The sequence below is a fragment of the Xiphophorus couchianus genome, chromosome 22 (assembly GCF_001444195.1).
Source record: "Xiphophorus couchianus chromosome 22, X_couchianus-1.0, whole genome shotgun sequence".
Lineage (NCBI taxonomy): Eukaryota > Metazoa > Chordata > Actinopteri > Cyprinodontiformes > Poeciliidae > Xiphophorus > Xiphophorus couchianus.
The window spans coordinates 19,204,136-19,220,327 of NC_040249.1; the positions used below are offsets into that span (position 1 = coordinate 19,204,136).

The 16,192-nt window shown below is 39.2% G+C and overlaps 1 protein-coding gene across 6 annotated transcripts in view; it reads left to right on the forward strand.

The window, feature by feature from the left end:
• Nucleotides 1-16,192, forward strand: part of fgfr2 (fibroblast growth factor receptor 2) — a 56,178-nt gene that overhangs the window by 13,461 nt on the left and 26,525 nt on the right. For all 6 annotated transcript variants that reach the window (XM_028007461.1, XM_028007463.1, XM_028007460.1 and 3 more), the window contains 6 exons: nt 1,447-1,613; nt 4,123-4,246; nt 7,078-7,268; nt 7,638-7,773; nt 10,543-10,800; nt 14,656-14,825. In XM_028007461.1, coding sequence (XP_027863262.1) covers nt 1,447-1,613; nt 4,123-4,246; nt 7,078-7,268; nt 7,638-7,773; nt 10,543-10,800; nt 14,656-14,825 — 1,046 coding nt within the window. The remainder of the gene's footprint in view (nt 1-1,446; nt 1,614-4,122; nt 4,247-7,077; nt 7,269-7,637; nt 7,774-10,542; nt 10,801-14,655; nt 14,826-16,192) is intronic.

Consider the following 16,192-nt stretch of genomic DNA (forward strand, 5'->3'; position numbering starts at 1 on the left):
TTACATATTATTATTTTGCTTTCTTAACTTACTGATTGAATGCACACTTGTTCCAAATCTAGGAAGACTAAAAAAGTTATTGCTTTTTTAGTCTCTAATAAAACCAATAAAACTTTAAGTTCAGAACCAGATTTAAATTCCACTGGATCTGCACTTCTTAAACACAAAATCTAAAACAAAGAACTAAAACTTCTTATTCTTTAACACTTAATATTTACAAAGATTGCTTTAAAGAATCTGTATTCCAATCTATATTTACAAGTCATTACAAATCTGGTCAGTGGTTACAGATGTTGAAGTAGAGTCGATTTATTTTGGTTTAGATAAATACTAAAAGCCAGTTCCAATATTGTTCAATGTATGGAACCTGGACAAAATAAGAGCCAGTAACGATTTAAGCAGTTTATGGTTATTTTGTACTTCATTTTCCAGAATGTTGTAAGAACTGCAGAAAAGCCACAGTCTGTATAATTCTTTCACAGAAAAAGCAAAAGAACTGAGAGGTGAAGATTTCTCCTTTCCTCCCATTGAGGAAGGGAAAAGCATTTCTGAAACAGCCATGCAACTATGCTGGACATGTCCGGTCGGGACTGCTGTTGCAAGATGAGAAGAATCTGATAGTAGTACACAGATTAGACATTCAGTAATAAATCTTGGCGCAAATATTCTCCTGCGGCATTACTGTTTTAATGAGTCATGGTGTTATCTGTGGGTATTCCCTCTGTCACTTGCACTCCGGCCAGAAGAAGAGGAAGTGGTGGTGTGGAGGACCGTTTGGGTTGTTGTTTGTCTTTGAGTGTCTCTTGCACTTTTCAGTCCCATCTGCTTAGACAATCACAGTCCCAGGTGCAGAGGGACTGAAGATATAAATATGTGAGCACAAAACCCAAGAAAGACAGTAGATATTGATATATGAAATGAGGGAACTGTATTTCATTATTAAAAAGCTTTAGAAATGTTCTCCAAAGGAGGGACATAATGATTTTTCAGGCGTGATAAGTATCTCCAGCTAAGTCGTCCATATATAGCTGAGTGATTTACAGGGCAGCTATGGTAATTGGAGGAAGTAGGAGTCGGAAAAAAACTGTTAAGTGGATTGAGATAAAAATTGAATGTCATGATCTGATTACCCTTCTAGCAACGCCCAGTCCCTCAGAGCTGATCTTTTTTTGGTTTCTGTTGCTCCCTGCAGAGCCCACAGGAAAAGTGTGTTTTTGTTTAGTCGTGGATGTTCAGAGCTTTAGGTCATGTTGTGCAAACAGTAGTTTGTCTAGTGTTGCCAAGAAAAAAGGGGGCCTCTTTAAGAACGGTTCAGGTTGGATTCTTCTGCAGACACGCTCCTTCATGCCTCTGGACTAAGCCAGCCCATTTTCCTCTGAAGTCAAGCTGTTGAAACAGTCGACACTGTCAGGAAATGACTGAACGTGGCTTGTTATCTGGTTGCAGGCGCGCCATACTGGACTTCACCAGAAAAGATGAAATACAATTTTTACGTGCCAGCTGCCACCACAGCGAAGTTCCGTTGTTCTGCTGGAGGATATCCTCAGCCAACACTGCGTTGGCTTAAAAACGGCAGGCCTCTCCACCAGGAGGACCGCATGGGAGGATACAAGGTAAAATCCAAACAAAAACATAACATAAAATGTGTCATTTTTAAAAAATTACTTAAAGACACATATTTAATATGATTTCAGGGAAGGAAGAACTGCTTTTCATTTTAAATGTTACGCTGTAGTAGCGTAATTTGAAAGCTACTGCAGAAACACCTGGATATTTGCACTGATCCAATATGTCTTTGAAATACTTAACAAACTAGGTGGAGGGTTTTGCAGGTAAATTAAAAGCCTGGATTGGAATCAAATTTCAGGGAACCCCCATTAAAAACTTGTCTGAAAACTCTATCTGAGTTTTTCTTAGTGCTTTAGCTTAATTTTTTTTTAAACATTTTCTGATTTAAGTACTGAGGTCTGAACTTTTTAAGAGTTTGTATCAATAAAATTATATTTTTCTACAAAAAAAAGAAAAAAGAAAAAGAATCAAATAAATTATTCCTTCCATAATTCACCGACTGGCCTTTCACCTCTTTTCCACCCTTCACTGGAGAGATGGGAGGAGATGAGACAGAGAAAACGAGGACAGGGTTTCTGGTGTGAAATTGGAATTGCTCATCCGTGGACGCTGTCTCACCAGGATACTGTGCAGAGTCTCTCACTGTAACGTGAAATGGTTCTTTAGCCCCATCAATTAGAAACATAATCCCAGGACTGAGAGGGCAAATGCCCTCAGACAGTAACGTATAGAGAAAGTAGGTAGCTTCAGGGGTTGAACTGAGTTCAGGATGTTAGGGGAACTCAGTCAGGCAGAAAACTGTTCCTCTGGCTGTAGTTAACTAGCTGGTTATTCCTATGTGGGATTTTGTTTGTGTTAAAGTTGCTTTATGAATTTTATTGCAGCAGCATAAAAATGCAACATTTATTCATTAGAGGAAAAGCCCACTTGAATAAATGAGTGTTTTGATACCCCTGCTGTTAATGCTTTGCACACTCCCACTTAGGTTTCCTCCAGTTTAGTTTACCAAACTGTGGTACAAATATCACAAGTTTGCCTTTGCTGACACACATTCATATACAAGGTAACTTTGATGTTTGTAATGTATTTAATTTAAATAAAAATGTTATTTTAATGTTTTAATCACCTCTTTAATTGGGGTGCAAATTTGTTGAAAATCAGATCAGATTGCCACCTGTAAAACATAGAAAACAATCATTGCATTACATTACAATTAGTTGCATAACTCTCAGAATGAGAGTTATGCAACTAATTTATGAAAAAATCACTGAATCTGAATGGGTCTTAGGCTCATGGTTAATAAATAACGCCTTATAAGTGAAAGTTAACATTCTGCCATGAAATGTAAGATACAGATCATGGTTGTGTTGCTGCCCAAGTTTCTTCCCCTGCAGGTTTCAGCCTTTATTAAAACTGAGGGGGAAAAAAACAGCACCAGAAATGATTCAGTCAGGCTGTCAGTTACACCGTGGGCATTTCATTCCTCTCTTTTTGTCAACAAATGTTTCACAAAAGCTGTACCTGAGCCCAGCCCCATGGCCTTACCTCTCCATTGTGTGAAATGTAGGCCTGTACACGCAATAGCTACAGTGTCTCACTTTAGTGTATGGATGGAAACCTCATTGTTTGCTTACACCTGTGGTTTCCATACACACTAGAAACTATGCTTGCAAATTATTTTGAACAACTGCGTGCTTGAAACAGCGCAGACTGCGGAGGTGGTTCTACACACAATGGTAGAGACACACAAGGATTAGACTATGGATTCTCAGACATTTTAAAACAAATACCCCATGACTTCATACAAATGTTTACAAGTACCACTTTCTTTATAGATAGTTGTACTTTAGTTCTAGGTTTCCTGAACATAGAACAACAACTAGGAACTGAACAGATTAGTTAATGTGTGTGACTTAACAAGATGAACTATTTCTACTGAGGAGTTTAAGTGTTTAAGTTCTAACTTAGAAAATCTACCAGACAGATCTTAGCCAAGATTTCAAGTGGAAAAAGTTCAAGATTTCTCATAAATTACACCTCAAATCCAATATGGCTGACAATATTTAGAATTTAGAAGTAGCTACAAGGTGTTTGCACTTTTTATTATCTGATTACATCTGTAATGCAGGGTACTACAGCACCTTTTTTAGTTTACATATTTCTGCAGGAATAAAATGAATGTACATCAGTTGTTTGTTAGCTTATATTGCTAATTGCAGTTAGCCTTGCCAACAAACACAATAACAGGCAAATGTTTCCAGCTTTCAAACTTGAAACCTCAACAAGATTAGGTTGTGTTTTATATCATCTCCAGAACCAAGTTATGACCTCAGAGGTCATATAAAATAAAATATGCAGCCAACAGCACTTGTTCCTGGTTCATAAAGTTCACAAAATTTCTCCACTGCACTCGACCGACAAAGTTACAACAGTTATAATTGTTCACACCTTCCAGCAAATTCCTCCTTCTTCCATTTCTTTCTTTTAGCTAAATTTGTTCATGTCCTTTAATTGTACCACAGTGATCTCAGTGATTCTGTAATTTGACCACAGGTTCGGCACCAGTCCTGGACGCTGATCATGGAGAATGTGATGCCATCGGACAGGGGAAACTACACCTGTTTGGCGGAGAATGTGGATGGATCCATCAATCACACCTACTCTATGGAAGTATTGGGTCAGTACCCAGACTTTTATTATACATGCTAAGCTTAGTAAATTGGATAACTAACAGAGAAAAAACATCCTACAGCGAGTGAGAATAGTGTGTGTGTGTGTGTAGGCTTACGGTTTGATTGTTGCACAGATGTACTGTAGATACAGGTGGAGGTCAGGGACTGCTGCTGATATGTTTTTACTATGTTAAATTACAATATTTTTTAAAACTTTAAATATCAGTTCAGTATTTTTGAAGGCTTTTGTCTGCTTACTACATCTGCTTACCTGTATTAAGCAGATGTGATCTTGCAGACAGCTTACAGAAGCCAAAGACCTGGTCAGACTGGTGGAAGGCTAATAACCCATCAAAATAACACTGAATAAATAAAGACTGTTATTACTGTAATAAGTAATAATAACGAACACACTGTTATATTACTTAAGTGAAAGAAAATAGTCTGTTTTCTGCTTTATGTAAATTATATGGCATAGATGTTTGACTAACATCGTGAAATTTTGTCCTAGAATGAAAATCTGCTTCACTGATGTTGTAATTTTTAATGCATGAAGCCAGAGTGGGCATTTATAACAACATTTCAAAAATTATGTAAACACTTTATAATGCAGTGAACCCCTGCTACAAAATGATCCTTTAAAGCTAACTTGGGTATGACAAGGACAATAGTTTGTTATCAGTCTTTTAGCTTCTGTCCTCAACACTACTCATGGTGAGTTCAACCCCAGCTCAGTCAATCCCTCTATCCTGATCTTTGAAACTCAGAAAGAAAGGAGTGCTTTTCCCTCTGGAGAATCGATAGACAGCAGAGACTACAAGGGAGAGTGGGATAACAGTAGTAGATCATTGTGTGTTTGCTCACACCAGCTTTGTTCTCCTAATTTGGCATAGACCTGATCTCCTTTGGACCTGCTGCTCACCACTTTGTGAACCAACAGTACGCATAAAAGTTTATCTGCTGCAGTCATTCTTTTAAAGGCTGGTCAGTGAACCATAGATAACTAGACAAGACGTGAAGCTGCAGTGGTCCAACTTGTCATCCAAGGATCTAAACGATTTTTCCACAACTGGAGTTGTTCCTGATCTTGTTGCACACTTCCATTTGTTTTTATTAGTGCCTATATTGTAGTGATATTATTTTCTTCAAACTATTTGCATAATGTGCATTTATAGGCATATGTGCAGAAACACATTATGACTAATTCACACGTGCTCACCAACTGAGACCCGTTGCTCTTCCTCTCTCTTAGTTTGACTAAAACTTTCTTTCCAACTGAATTTTGCTGTTTTATTCTAGTTTACTGCAGAATAATAAACCTCTTCTATGACTGGATCTGTTGTTACTGCTGCCTCTTTACAACCTCTTTTCTAAATTTTTGTTATTAGCTCAGGGTACAAATGGAGAGTACAAAAGACCTGAAATTGAGAGAAAAAAACGTGTTTTTTTTGTTGCCCAATTGACAAGCACTAGTCAGACTTTACTGGTTTAAGCTGGAGTCTGGACAAAGGGGCACAGTTGGCCAGCTACACATGGCACGTCACAGCTATTCAACACTGTGTGGGTAGCCACATCCTACTCTGTGCCGCACTAAGTATTTCAAGGGTCTCTACTCGACCTGACCTCCAAGGTCCCCATGAGGCAAGCTACCAGGTCACTCAGAGTTCAACGTCCTTCACTGGTCACCAGGGATTGCTGCCATCAGATTGCTCCATCAATTGCTGGATTATTGGGTGGGTTCTGTCTTTGAACTTCACAGTAGATATGAGTCAGCTTTGCAGTATCTACTGTTCTCATGAGGCTCTATGCCTCTTTTCTGTTATTCTGCACATGCATTCCTTCTGAAGTCATTTGTTTGGTTTTAATTACAGAACGTCCAAACATAAGGCATGGAATCACATTATTGGCCAAGTGTTGCATAGAGTGGGCACTACTAGCTGATTTTGTGTACTTTTTTCTTCCACCTTAAAGCTAATGAATGCACTGCTTTGTCAGGATCTGGCACATACAAATCTAATACAAACACACTAAAGATTGTGTTTTTGTTGTGAGAAATTGTGGAAAAGTTAGAGGGTATAATACCTTTAAAATGCACTGAATACAGACTCTGGTTCACGCTATTGGTCTTGACACTTCTAAGTTAAAGTCATAAAGCTTTCTGGTCCTGTGGTTTTGCTTAGTTAATAATGTTGTTAGGTGTTTATAATGAGTGCTTGATATTTCCACCTTCTCGAAGTTGGAAAAGTTTGAGAGGGTAAGGAATGCTGGAAAAGTGGGGGCAAATATAGACTGACAATAAACAAAGCAAACCCTAGGAATGTGCAGAAAGAGAGGGAGATCTTGAGAGAGGATTTGACAGATTTCAGAAAAAGCAGTGAAAGAAGAAAGACAGTAGAAGTCTCTACTTCCTGGAATTTTAACGGTAGTTTGTGCCAGTTTTGTTCTTTTTATTAAATGTAGAATCTCATCCGTTGACATTGGCTGATGATGACTAACTCCAAAACTCATAAACACACATGTACAAATAAATTCACTGCACCTACCTCAAGGTTTTGTTTTAGAAAGGCTCTGCTGTGCTCAAGAGTCATGTCACAGTATGGGAGCTGTGGGGACTCCTCAGGGTAGCTGTAAAAGCTGGGGGGAGTCTGAAAGAGGGCATTGTTCCCCATATCTCCCTCTGTTTGACTTGAATACTAAATGTTTACATGTGTAACAATGCATAGGATGGTGTACTTTCCAAAACCGCCACGTATTTTAGTAATTAACCATAGAAATCAGTCTCCAATTATTTAACCACTGAACAATTATGCAATTTTTTTTTACTCTCTTTCAACAGGTCGGCAGCCATACCGGCCAAATCTCCTGGCCGGTTTTCTTTCCAATACCACTGTACGCATTGGAGAGGACGCCCAGTTTCAGTGCAACGTTTATGTTTATGGTGAGTCTCACTTCCAGTGGCTGAGACTCATCCCCAGAAATGGTAGTCGTTATGGGCCTGATGGACCCCCCTACATCAAAGTGTTAAAGGTAGGTCACTTTCCGCCCTATGCTTTTTATACTCTGACCACATTTTCCTCTCTTGTCCTGTGATTTTCTTTATTTTTAATTGAACTTTCAAAGTCAGATAAAAAACCTATTACATTGCCATTATATTGGTTGCAATGTTGGTATACTTTTGTTTCTTGCTCTTTTAGTTGTGCTTTAATTTACCTTGTATATGTTATGGTCAATACATCTTAGAAAAGTCATAGACTTTATTTGTCAGAACCAAGTCATTGTAGCTACCATAGCACATGAACAGGTGAAACAGTATTTTAATGGGTAGCAGCGTACTGCTGTTGTTTTTGTTGCTATGTGCTCCTGTACCTGATGCTCATTTTGTTTGATGCATTGCAGAGCTCAAACATTCCCACAGACATGGAGTTTCTCACCATCACTAATGTCACAGAGGAAGACGCTGGGGAGTATCTCTGTAAAGTCTCCAATCTTCATGGGGAAGCCATCCAGTCAGCCTGGCTGAAGGTCATCCCAGGTAAGCTACTGAGAAAATATGCTTGATAATTCTGCCGGGATCACCTACCAAGCTGCTGTTTAAAAGGTGTTTCCAGGTATATAAAATCACTTACCGGTACTTTTCTTTCTTTTCACCCTTAATTGATTTTATCCAAAGTAGTTTAATTTATATAAGAAATGCAAGTAAGCCAAGACTGCTGAGGATGCACCCAAATGTTTACAAGGATTTATTATGCTACATTTTTAATGCTAATCTTGGGTATCTTTTCATAACACAGTCTCTAGCCAAAACAGTAACAGCTCAAATTTGAGTTCATAAAATCAAGATTTATAGGGTTATTAATCCAGTAAGTCTGAGCAGTTTAAGAACAGTCACTATAAGATCTGCCAAAGTGATCTGCAAATCCAAGTGAGGGATTTAAAAGGGCTGTATCACAAGTTCATTCTATTTCTAATTCTCCAAAGTTGGAATTGACTGCTTTTGACAGAAACAGTAATTCGAAGCACTAAAATCCTGACAGAATTTTGCTTGATGTTGAAGTTTCTGCTCCAGTTCTGACCAGCATTTTTACCCTGCTGTGTGCAGGCATGTATTGGTACGTTCGTCCAAACAGCTCACTAGAACAGCTTACTTTATAAAAGTGAGCCATGAATTGGTTGTGCAAGTATGATTCACGTAATCAGTCTGCGTTTTACTTATGAGGATTTAACTGCATTAAGGAGAAAGCATTACTCCAATGCTGCTACTCAAACTCCTATCAGTTCCACTATAGTTTCTCACAACTTCTGTTTTGGCCCAGAAATCACTTTAAGTTAATCTACACATGTGATAGATTGATCAGGAGTCGAAGTTATTACCGGCAATAAAATAACTTTTTTACACACAAAAACTAGTATGGAAAGCTGTTTATTCATTTGTGTTTCATATGCCGTGATTGAAATTTTTTGGGATTGCTCTACATCACAATGATATGTTCTCTTATGAAAGGGAATTTTATTAGCTTTAATGCAAGGCAATTCTTCTTTTGGTTAGTTCATCCATTAGATTACTCCAATGATACAGTTTGCTCAACAGCTGTAACATAAGACCAGCAGGGACCATATATTCTACAATATTATGTGAGCTGGCAGGCTGTTGAATACCCAGAGAAGATAACGCTGTAGCTTGCAGGCGGCCTATTGCAACTCCAGACGGAAGTAGAGCTCCCAGAGCAGCTTGACGGTTTCCCAAATCCAAAACAAAATGAGGATTTGTTTCCACTCTTCTTTTACTCCTTTCAGAAACTCTACTCTTTGGTTCTGATTCTCCATGCAACTGAAATTGCAACTGAAACTTGTATATAGAATTCTGCTTTTTTTTCCAGTTATGTTTTTAATTTTTCTTTTTGCTGATTCCTATAATTTATTTCTTTTGTATTTGTTCATTCCACTTTTAAAAAAAATAATGGTAAAAAGCCAAAGCTCATTTTATGTTCAGTCCTGGTTTTTTTGTGTATATACCAGCTTATTCATATGCTGGTAAATATATACTATGTTATAGTGTAATTCCAGTAATATTAATAGAACTGTAGTATTCCAGTAGCATAATTCCACCCTGATAAATTGAGAAATTCAGTGAGGAAAAAAAAACAATCTCATGGCATCATGGATTCTTTGAGATTCTTCAATAAAGAATTAGTCTAAGAATGCACAATTATGCAACAATGTCATTACATTTATCTTTATTTTTTATATGTTTTTTTCTTACAACAAATTTTATTCTCTTCTAGTTTAAAGTTGCAAAATAAATGTCACATTATATGCTTAAAATGATTCATCATGGCCTCATTTTGATTAAAACCCCAGCATCTTAAAGAGATTGTGCACACATTTAAAAGCCTCTGGAAAGCATCATACTTGCCTGTTTGGTTGGCTGAGCTAACAAAGGAGTTTTGTTTGTGATTTGCAGGGATAAAACAGTCTCTTTCACACACACACTCAACCTTTTTATTATTCGGGAATTTTAGATCATACACAGCCTAAGTAAAGGCTGATATCTCTTGTTTTGCAATCTGAAGTTAAGTGCGTATTGTTCTGACGACGGTGGGGGTGTTTTTGTGCTTGTGCTTGCGTGTATCCATCATTAAAACAAAGTGCAGACACAAGCAGGCTCACTTGTTCAGTTTGAGTCGTGATTTAAAACCTGGTGACACTGTTAAAGCAACTGAAGGCCTGTTAAATTCTTCAAAACCAGGATTACTGATATCCCTGTCAGACTAAAGGGAGTTGTGATGATGTCACAAAACAAGTTCTGTTTAGTCCGCCTATCAATGGTGATTACATTGACTCATGAGTCATATTTTTAATGTCTGTCTCTGCTTTTACTTGCTAACCTGCCCTAACCTCTGTCTGAAGCATTCGTAACTTGGGAGGGACACATCGGGTAGGGTTCTCTCCTGTGCGGCTCACTGCAACTTGAGTGGTCTGACTACTTTCTACAGTTTGTTGAGTACTTTATGTTGAAAAATATGAACTTCCTCCTCTATTTGACTTCATCCTAGCAAAGAACTGAAAACAGATCTGGGCTTCAATGGAATCTTTTCACAAATGACTGGGAAACTAGTAGTTATATTCTGGCCTTCCTATTGCAAATGTTGATTCATGTCAATCCTTTAAGAGTTGTGTGAGGAGTCGTTTCCTAAACTATGGCTTATATCTTCTCACATATTTTCCCTTTCCTCTTTGTGCACCCCATTTTCTCCTTCCCCAACTTCAAACTTCCCCTACTCTTTCCCCATTTGCTCCACAGATCCATCAAACAAATGCCAAATTTCTAAGCCCATGGAGTCTCCAGTACACCCAGGCGAGGTGCTGAAGCTCAGGTGTCCTCTGCCAGTGAAGGGAACCATCACTTGGACCAAAGATGGCAGTTCTCTGGGCACCAACAACCGCACGCTGGTAGAACAGGAGGTGGTGCAGATCCGTGATGTCAAGCCCAAGGACTCGGGCCTGTACGCCTGCACCAGTGAGGGCAAAGACACGGTCTGCTTCATTGTCAACATCACAGGTGAGTCAGAGGGACTTGACAGGTCAGAGCAGAGCAGAAGTGACGGTTTGGAGGTGGATGGGTGGATAGTAGGAGGTTAGTCATGCCTCATTACAGAGTTATTGAAGGACACAGGGTGGATAGCCTGCGGGTAAATTAGTAAGTCGCAAATGAATGTGAGTTTGAATGAGTTTGAGTTCTCATCACTTACCTGCAGATTACAATCTTAGACAGACGATGCAGCCCTAAATAAATTCACTTTTATTTTTGCTGTGTTATAATGTCTTACTTGACCTCTATCTCAGTGGGGATTTACCTCTGCAAAATGTTTTTTCTGACTGGAAGCAATATTACTTTTTCAGAGTTCCCCAGCCAGATTCCCGACTACAATAGTAAGGGGTATGAATAATTTATATTTTAGCTGTATTCCTCAGAGACATAAGACGTCATGGATTTCTAGTATAGTGTACTGATATTTCTGGTGTTCTAATGAGCTAAGGAAGCCATGTGCTCTAACAATTTGCCAGTTTAGAAGAGATACAGGCCCACAGAATCACAGACCCTCCACCATGCTTACCAACGGGCATTTCTGGTGCTTTTACATACTCCCAACAGTGCGTTTTCTCACGACCCTGCTGACTTTGCATAGCAGGAAAATAATCTTCAGTCATCATAGGAAAGTAATAGCCCTGGTTTATCCAGTTTAATTAAGATCAACACTCATCTGCCTCAGTTGAAAGGCATGCTCTCTTGTCTTTCCCATTTTGACAACAAAAATTCTCCTATGCTTCACTTCATATTTATTACCCAGTGACTCATTCATCGTGGATTACTTATAAACAAATCAGCCAAACTGAGAAAAGCACATTATTTATCAAATTTTGCTGCGTTTTCCTTTTACAACAGACCAGGCTGTCCACATGTCACTAAGAAACAGCAGAAAGAAAAAAAACTGAGTTTTGTCTTTGGGGTTTGGGCGGAGGCAGCTGTTAGCAACAACAAAAGCCGCCTTCACCCATTTCTCTGCATGTTCCTGTCTGGACTTATACAGTTAGATCGTGGGGAGTGCATGTGTGTGTGTCTTCCAGGCTAGATGCTTGAGGGAATACAGGAATTCCTGAGATTCCTTCAGCTAGTGTCTCCCAGGTAGTGAGGCCTCAAGGAGCCAACCAGCAAGCCAGCCAAATCAGTCAGCTGTGCTCATCCATTATGAAAGCTGGCCATCTGGACCCAGTTACCCACCTGGACCCAATGTGTGCTGGTGTTTATGCGTGTGTGCGTGTGTGTGAGAAAGAGAAAGTTTTATCCAAGTTTGTATAGCAGTTTACACATGTCTGCTTTTGCTTACACACTCACAAAAGAGAGGCTGAAGTAACGATGAGGGCTTCCACATCTTGTTAAAATTCTCCACACGCATCGCGTCTCGCCATGAGTTCTCCTCCTCCACTTTTGGGCTGACTGTAATTGCCTGAAATGCATTAAATAAGGAGGGAAAGACAGGAAAAAATGGAGGGAGAGGGGAAAGCTCGACCACTATGGTCATAGGAAGCTGTTTGGAAACAAAGAACAAGCTGTTCTGGCAGTACAGTTGCAATTTCTCGCCGTGTGTGTTTCAGAAAATTCAAAACCGAGAATATTATTTAAAGAGTGCGGGAAGGGGAGGAAGAAGAGGGTGAGAGAGCGGTGTTGGATCAGCACCAAGAATTCTGTGAGGACGGCGTTGAGACTTGGCCGGACAGCCAGGACTGTAGCCAGGAGGAGCGTGGAAGTAATGGGGGAGTGAGAGTTAAAAAGGTGGGGTGTAGCTTTATATCCGTGACTTTATTTGTGGAACTCTCATATTGAGCTGAAAAAGCATCGCAAACATCTTGGAGTTGCTTAAAAATAGATGAAAACTGTACCAGAGTGTCTATCAGGAGCAATAGTAGGAGATATGGAAGCGTTTCCACAGAGCTGGGAGAGGGAAGTTGGCTAAGATGCAGTGGGTGAAGGGAATGTGGAGGCTCTGCTTTCTGTTTTCTCTACCACATTGTTCTAATTTCATTTGATCCTTTTTTGTCTTTAATTTTTTGTGTAAATGTGTCTTGCAAAAGTATTTACACTTCTAAATTTTTTCCACATTTCACCACTTTACAACCACAAACATCAATGTGTTTTATTGGAACTTTCCGTAATAAATAAAGACAAAGCAGCACCTTATGTTTTTGTTTGTATTTTAAGATCTGAAGTGCAATATATATATATATATATATATATATATATATATATATATCAATACAAACATCAATGTGCAAAGCACATTGATGTTTGTAGTTGTAAAGTGGAAATGGGGTATCTGCTCTGATACCCCTAAATAGAAAGGAAAAGCATGATAGTTTTGCCCATTCTTTGCAGAATGGCTCAAGCTCAGTCAGATCGAAACTATTTCATCGTTGTCTTGCTGACTTGCCAGTAACACCTGAAACATTGCAAGTGGAGCTTGTATCTGTGTTATAGGAAGAGCAAGTGAACTGTAATACATCTGTAGGAACTTTGAGTGAAAAAATCTTGACTCAGCGCCGGAGTTAGATAACCCCAACTTATCCGAGGCCAGCTGAGGACAAACAGCCGTGCATGAGCAGGAGTCCGGATGCACACAGCTTAGGGGCCGATGAGGGGCCACAGCAGTCGGCTCAGCAAGGCAGTTTGGCTTCATCTGTAGAGAGGTCTGAAGTTCCTGCCCCTTTGGACAGAGAGCATGGGAAACCGCAGCCTTCACCTAGTCGAGACTCGATGTACTGTCTGGGGCTTCAGGTGTAGGTCAAAGGTTGCTATGCAGAGAGACAGCAACCTTCTTCCAAATCTATCTCTCTGTTTGCAGATGGAGTTAGCATATTAAGGTGAAGGAACTCAGAGACGAAGATTTAGCAGGAATCTTCGTCCTTGCGTCCGTTCGTAGGCAAAAAGTAGTTTAATCCATTGAGGAAGGGAATGCAATTTTGACACAGCTGTCCAACTATGCTGGACATGTCCGGTTGATCTGTACACAGATTGGACATCCAGGAGTAAATCTTGGAGCAAATATTCTCCTGGGGCATTGCTACTTTGATGAATCATGGCGTTGTTAAATGTGGGTATTTCATCTGTCGCTTGGACTCTGGCCAAAAGAAGAGGAAGTGATGGTGTGGAGGACCGTTTGGGTTGTTGTTTGTCTTTGAGTGTCTCTTCCAGTCTTCAGTCCCATCTGCTTAGACAATCACAGTCCCAGGTGCAGAGGGAGAGAGGGAAAGAAAATCCAGCTGACTGAGAGACAGAGGTTGGGAGTAAATGAGCACAAAACACAAGTAAGACAGTAGATATCAATATGTGCAATGGTGGGACTGCATTTCATTATTAAAAAGCTTTAGAAATGTTCTCCAAAGGAGGGACATAATGATTTTTCAGGCGTGATAAGTTCCTCCAGCTATTTCAACCATATATAGCTGAGTGATTTACAGGGCAGCTATGGTAATTGGAGGAAGTAGGAGGAGGAAAAAAACTGTTAAGTGGATTGAGATAAAAATTGAATGTGATGGTCTGATTACCCTTCTAGCAACGCCCAGCCCCTCAGAGCTGATCTTTTTTTGGTTTTTGTTGCTCCCTGCAGAGCCCACAGGAAAAGTGTGTTTTTGTTAAGTCGTGGAAGTTCAGAGCTTTAGGTCATGTTGTGCAGACTGCAGTTTGTCTAGTATTGCCAAGAAAAAAGGGGGCCTCTTTAAGAACGGTTCAGGTTGGATTCTTCTGCAGACACGCTCCTTCATGCCTCTGGACTAAGCCAGCCCATTTTCCTCTGAAGTCAAGCTGTTGAAACAGTCGACACTGTCAGGAAATGACTGAACGTGGCTTATCTGGTTGCAGGCGCGCCATACTGGACTTCATCAGCGAAGATGGAGAAGAAGTTGCATGCAGTGCCAGCTGCCAACACAGTGAAGTTCCGCTGTGCTGCAGGAGGAGACCCCCAGCCAATGCTGCGTTGGCTTAAAAACGGCAGGCCTTTCCGCCAAGAGGACCGCATGGGAGGATATAAAGTAGGGGAAACACTAATCCACCAAACTGCTAATACTAATATAATCCCAGTTCCCTTTTTTCCTCTTTTTGCCTTCCATTCTGTAATACCTTTTTAGTAATTAATTATCAGGAATGCAGATTCCTAATAATTAATTAATTTAACCCTCGGATTAACTGTATTTATATAAAAGTTAAAAACCTACGTTTCTCACATAACACTGACACAGCAGACTCACAAAGAAAGACTAAAATAAACAGAATAAATCTGTATGTATGCACAACCAGAAATTGCACTTCATCATTACTGCAATGTTAACACTAATACTAAAGACTGCTAATGATAATCCCATTACCGGTGACAACAATTAGTATTATTGTTCTCATCAGAGACTTAAAGAGTTCAATTAAAAGCTTAGCAAAATATCAGCAATCTGTTTACATACTCATAGGTGTACAATCCCATTGCTTTATAGGAAAAATAAAAGCTGCTTTACATTTTATCCGCTGGTTGTAACTCTGTACTGTACCTGAGATTTTATGGCAACACAATTGTATCAGAGCTATTTCACAGCAACCAGTTTTACCTGAACTTGCAAAAATATAACTGAATTAGTGATAGCTGGTGGAATGCACATGGTTGGATTCCATGAAATTAGAAAATCGGCGATGGCACTAATATCGGTAAATATTGCTATGGCAATATCTGTTGCAATATATGGCTGTTTTCCTTTTTATCTGTGCTTCCATCACTCTCTTACTTTTAGCAGTTTTGTGCAAGTGCCTTGTGTGAGGATCTGCTGCTGAGATTCTGTCCAACAGGCTAAATGTTACATTGACTTGTAAACTATTTTGCACTGTAGACATTTGCGATATTGATATTGTGCAGCCTTTGTACATGATATATTTGATTACATTAAGCTAAAATGTAGACTTTGCACATCTCACATCCACATGATGTGGAGTGATTTGCCAGAGATAATAAAGTGTCAGTTTACTGAATGAATATGTGTTTGAAATATAAAAAGAGTAGTCAAGTTTGCTTTACTTTTAAAGTTTCCTTTGACTTTTTACTAATCTAACTTATGAGCTTTTACTACAAGAATGAAGATTTTTATCAAGCTGAACATTTTTCTCATGTTTCTGATGGCAATAAAGGTAATCCTATTTAACTCTTGGTTCTTCTTGTTAACAACTTAGTCAAAGAGAAAAACATCCACTATAAGTAACTTATTCAAACTATTTAATGGTTCCTACATGTGATTTAATCAATATGAAATATAATTGTGGTCACATCTATTTTAAAGAAATAGGATTATGCCCTCAAATGAATGCCAAAAACAAATTGCCATTATGTGTTTTTGTAATAAAATATGAATTTAGATTAAGA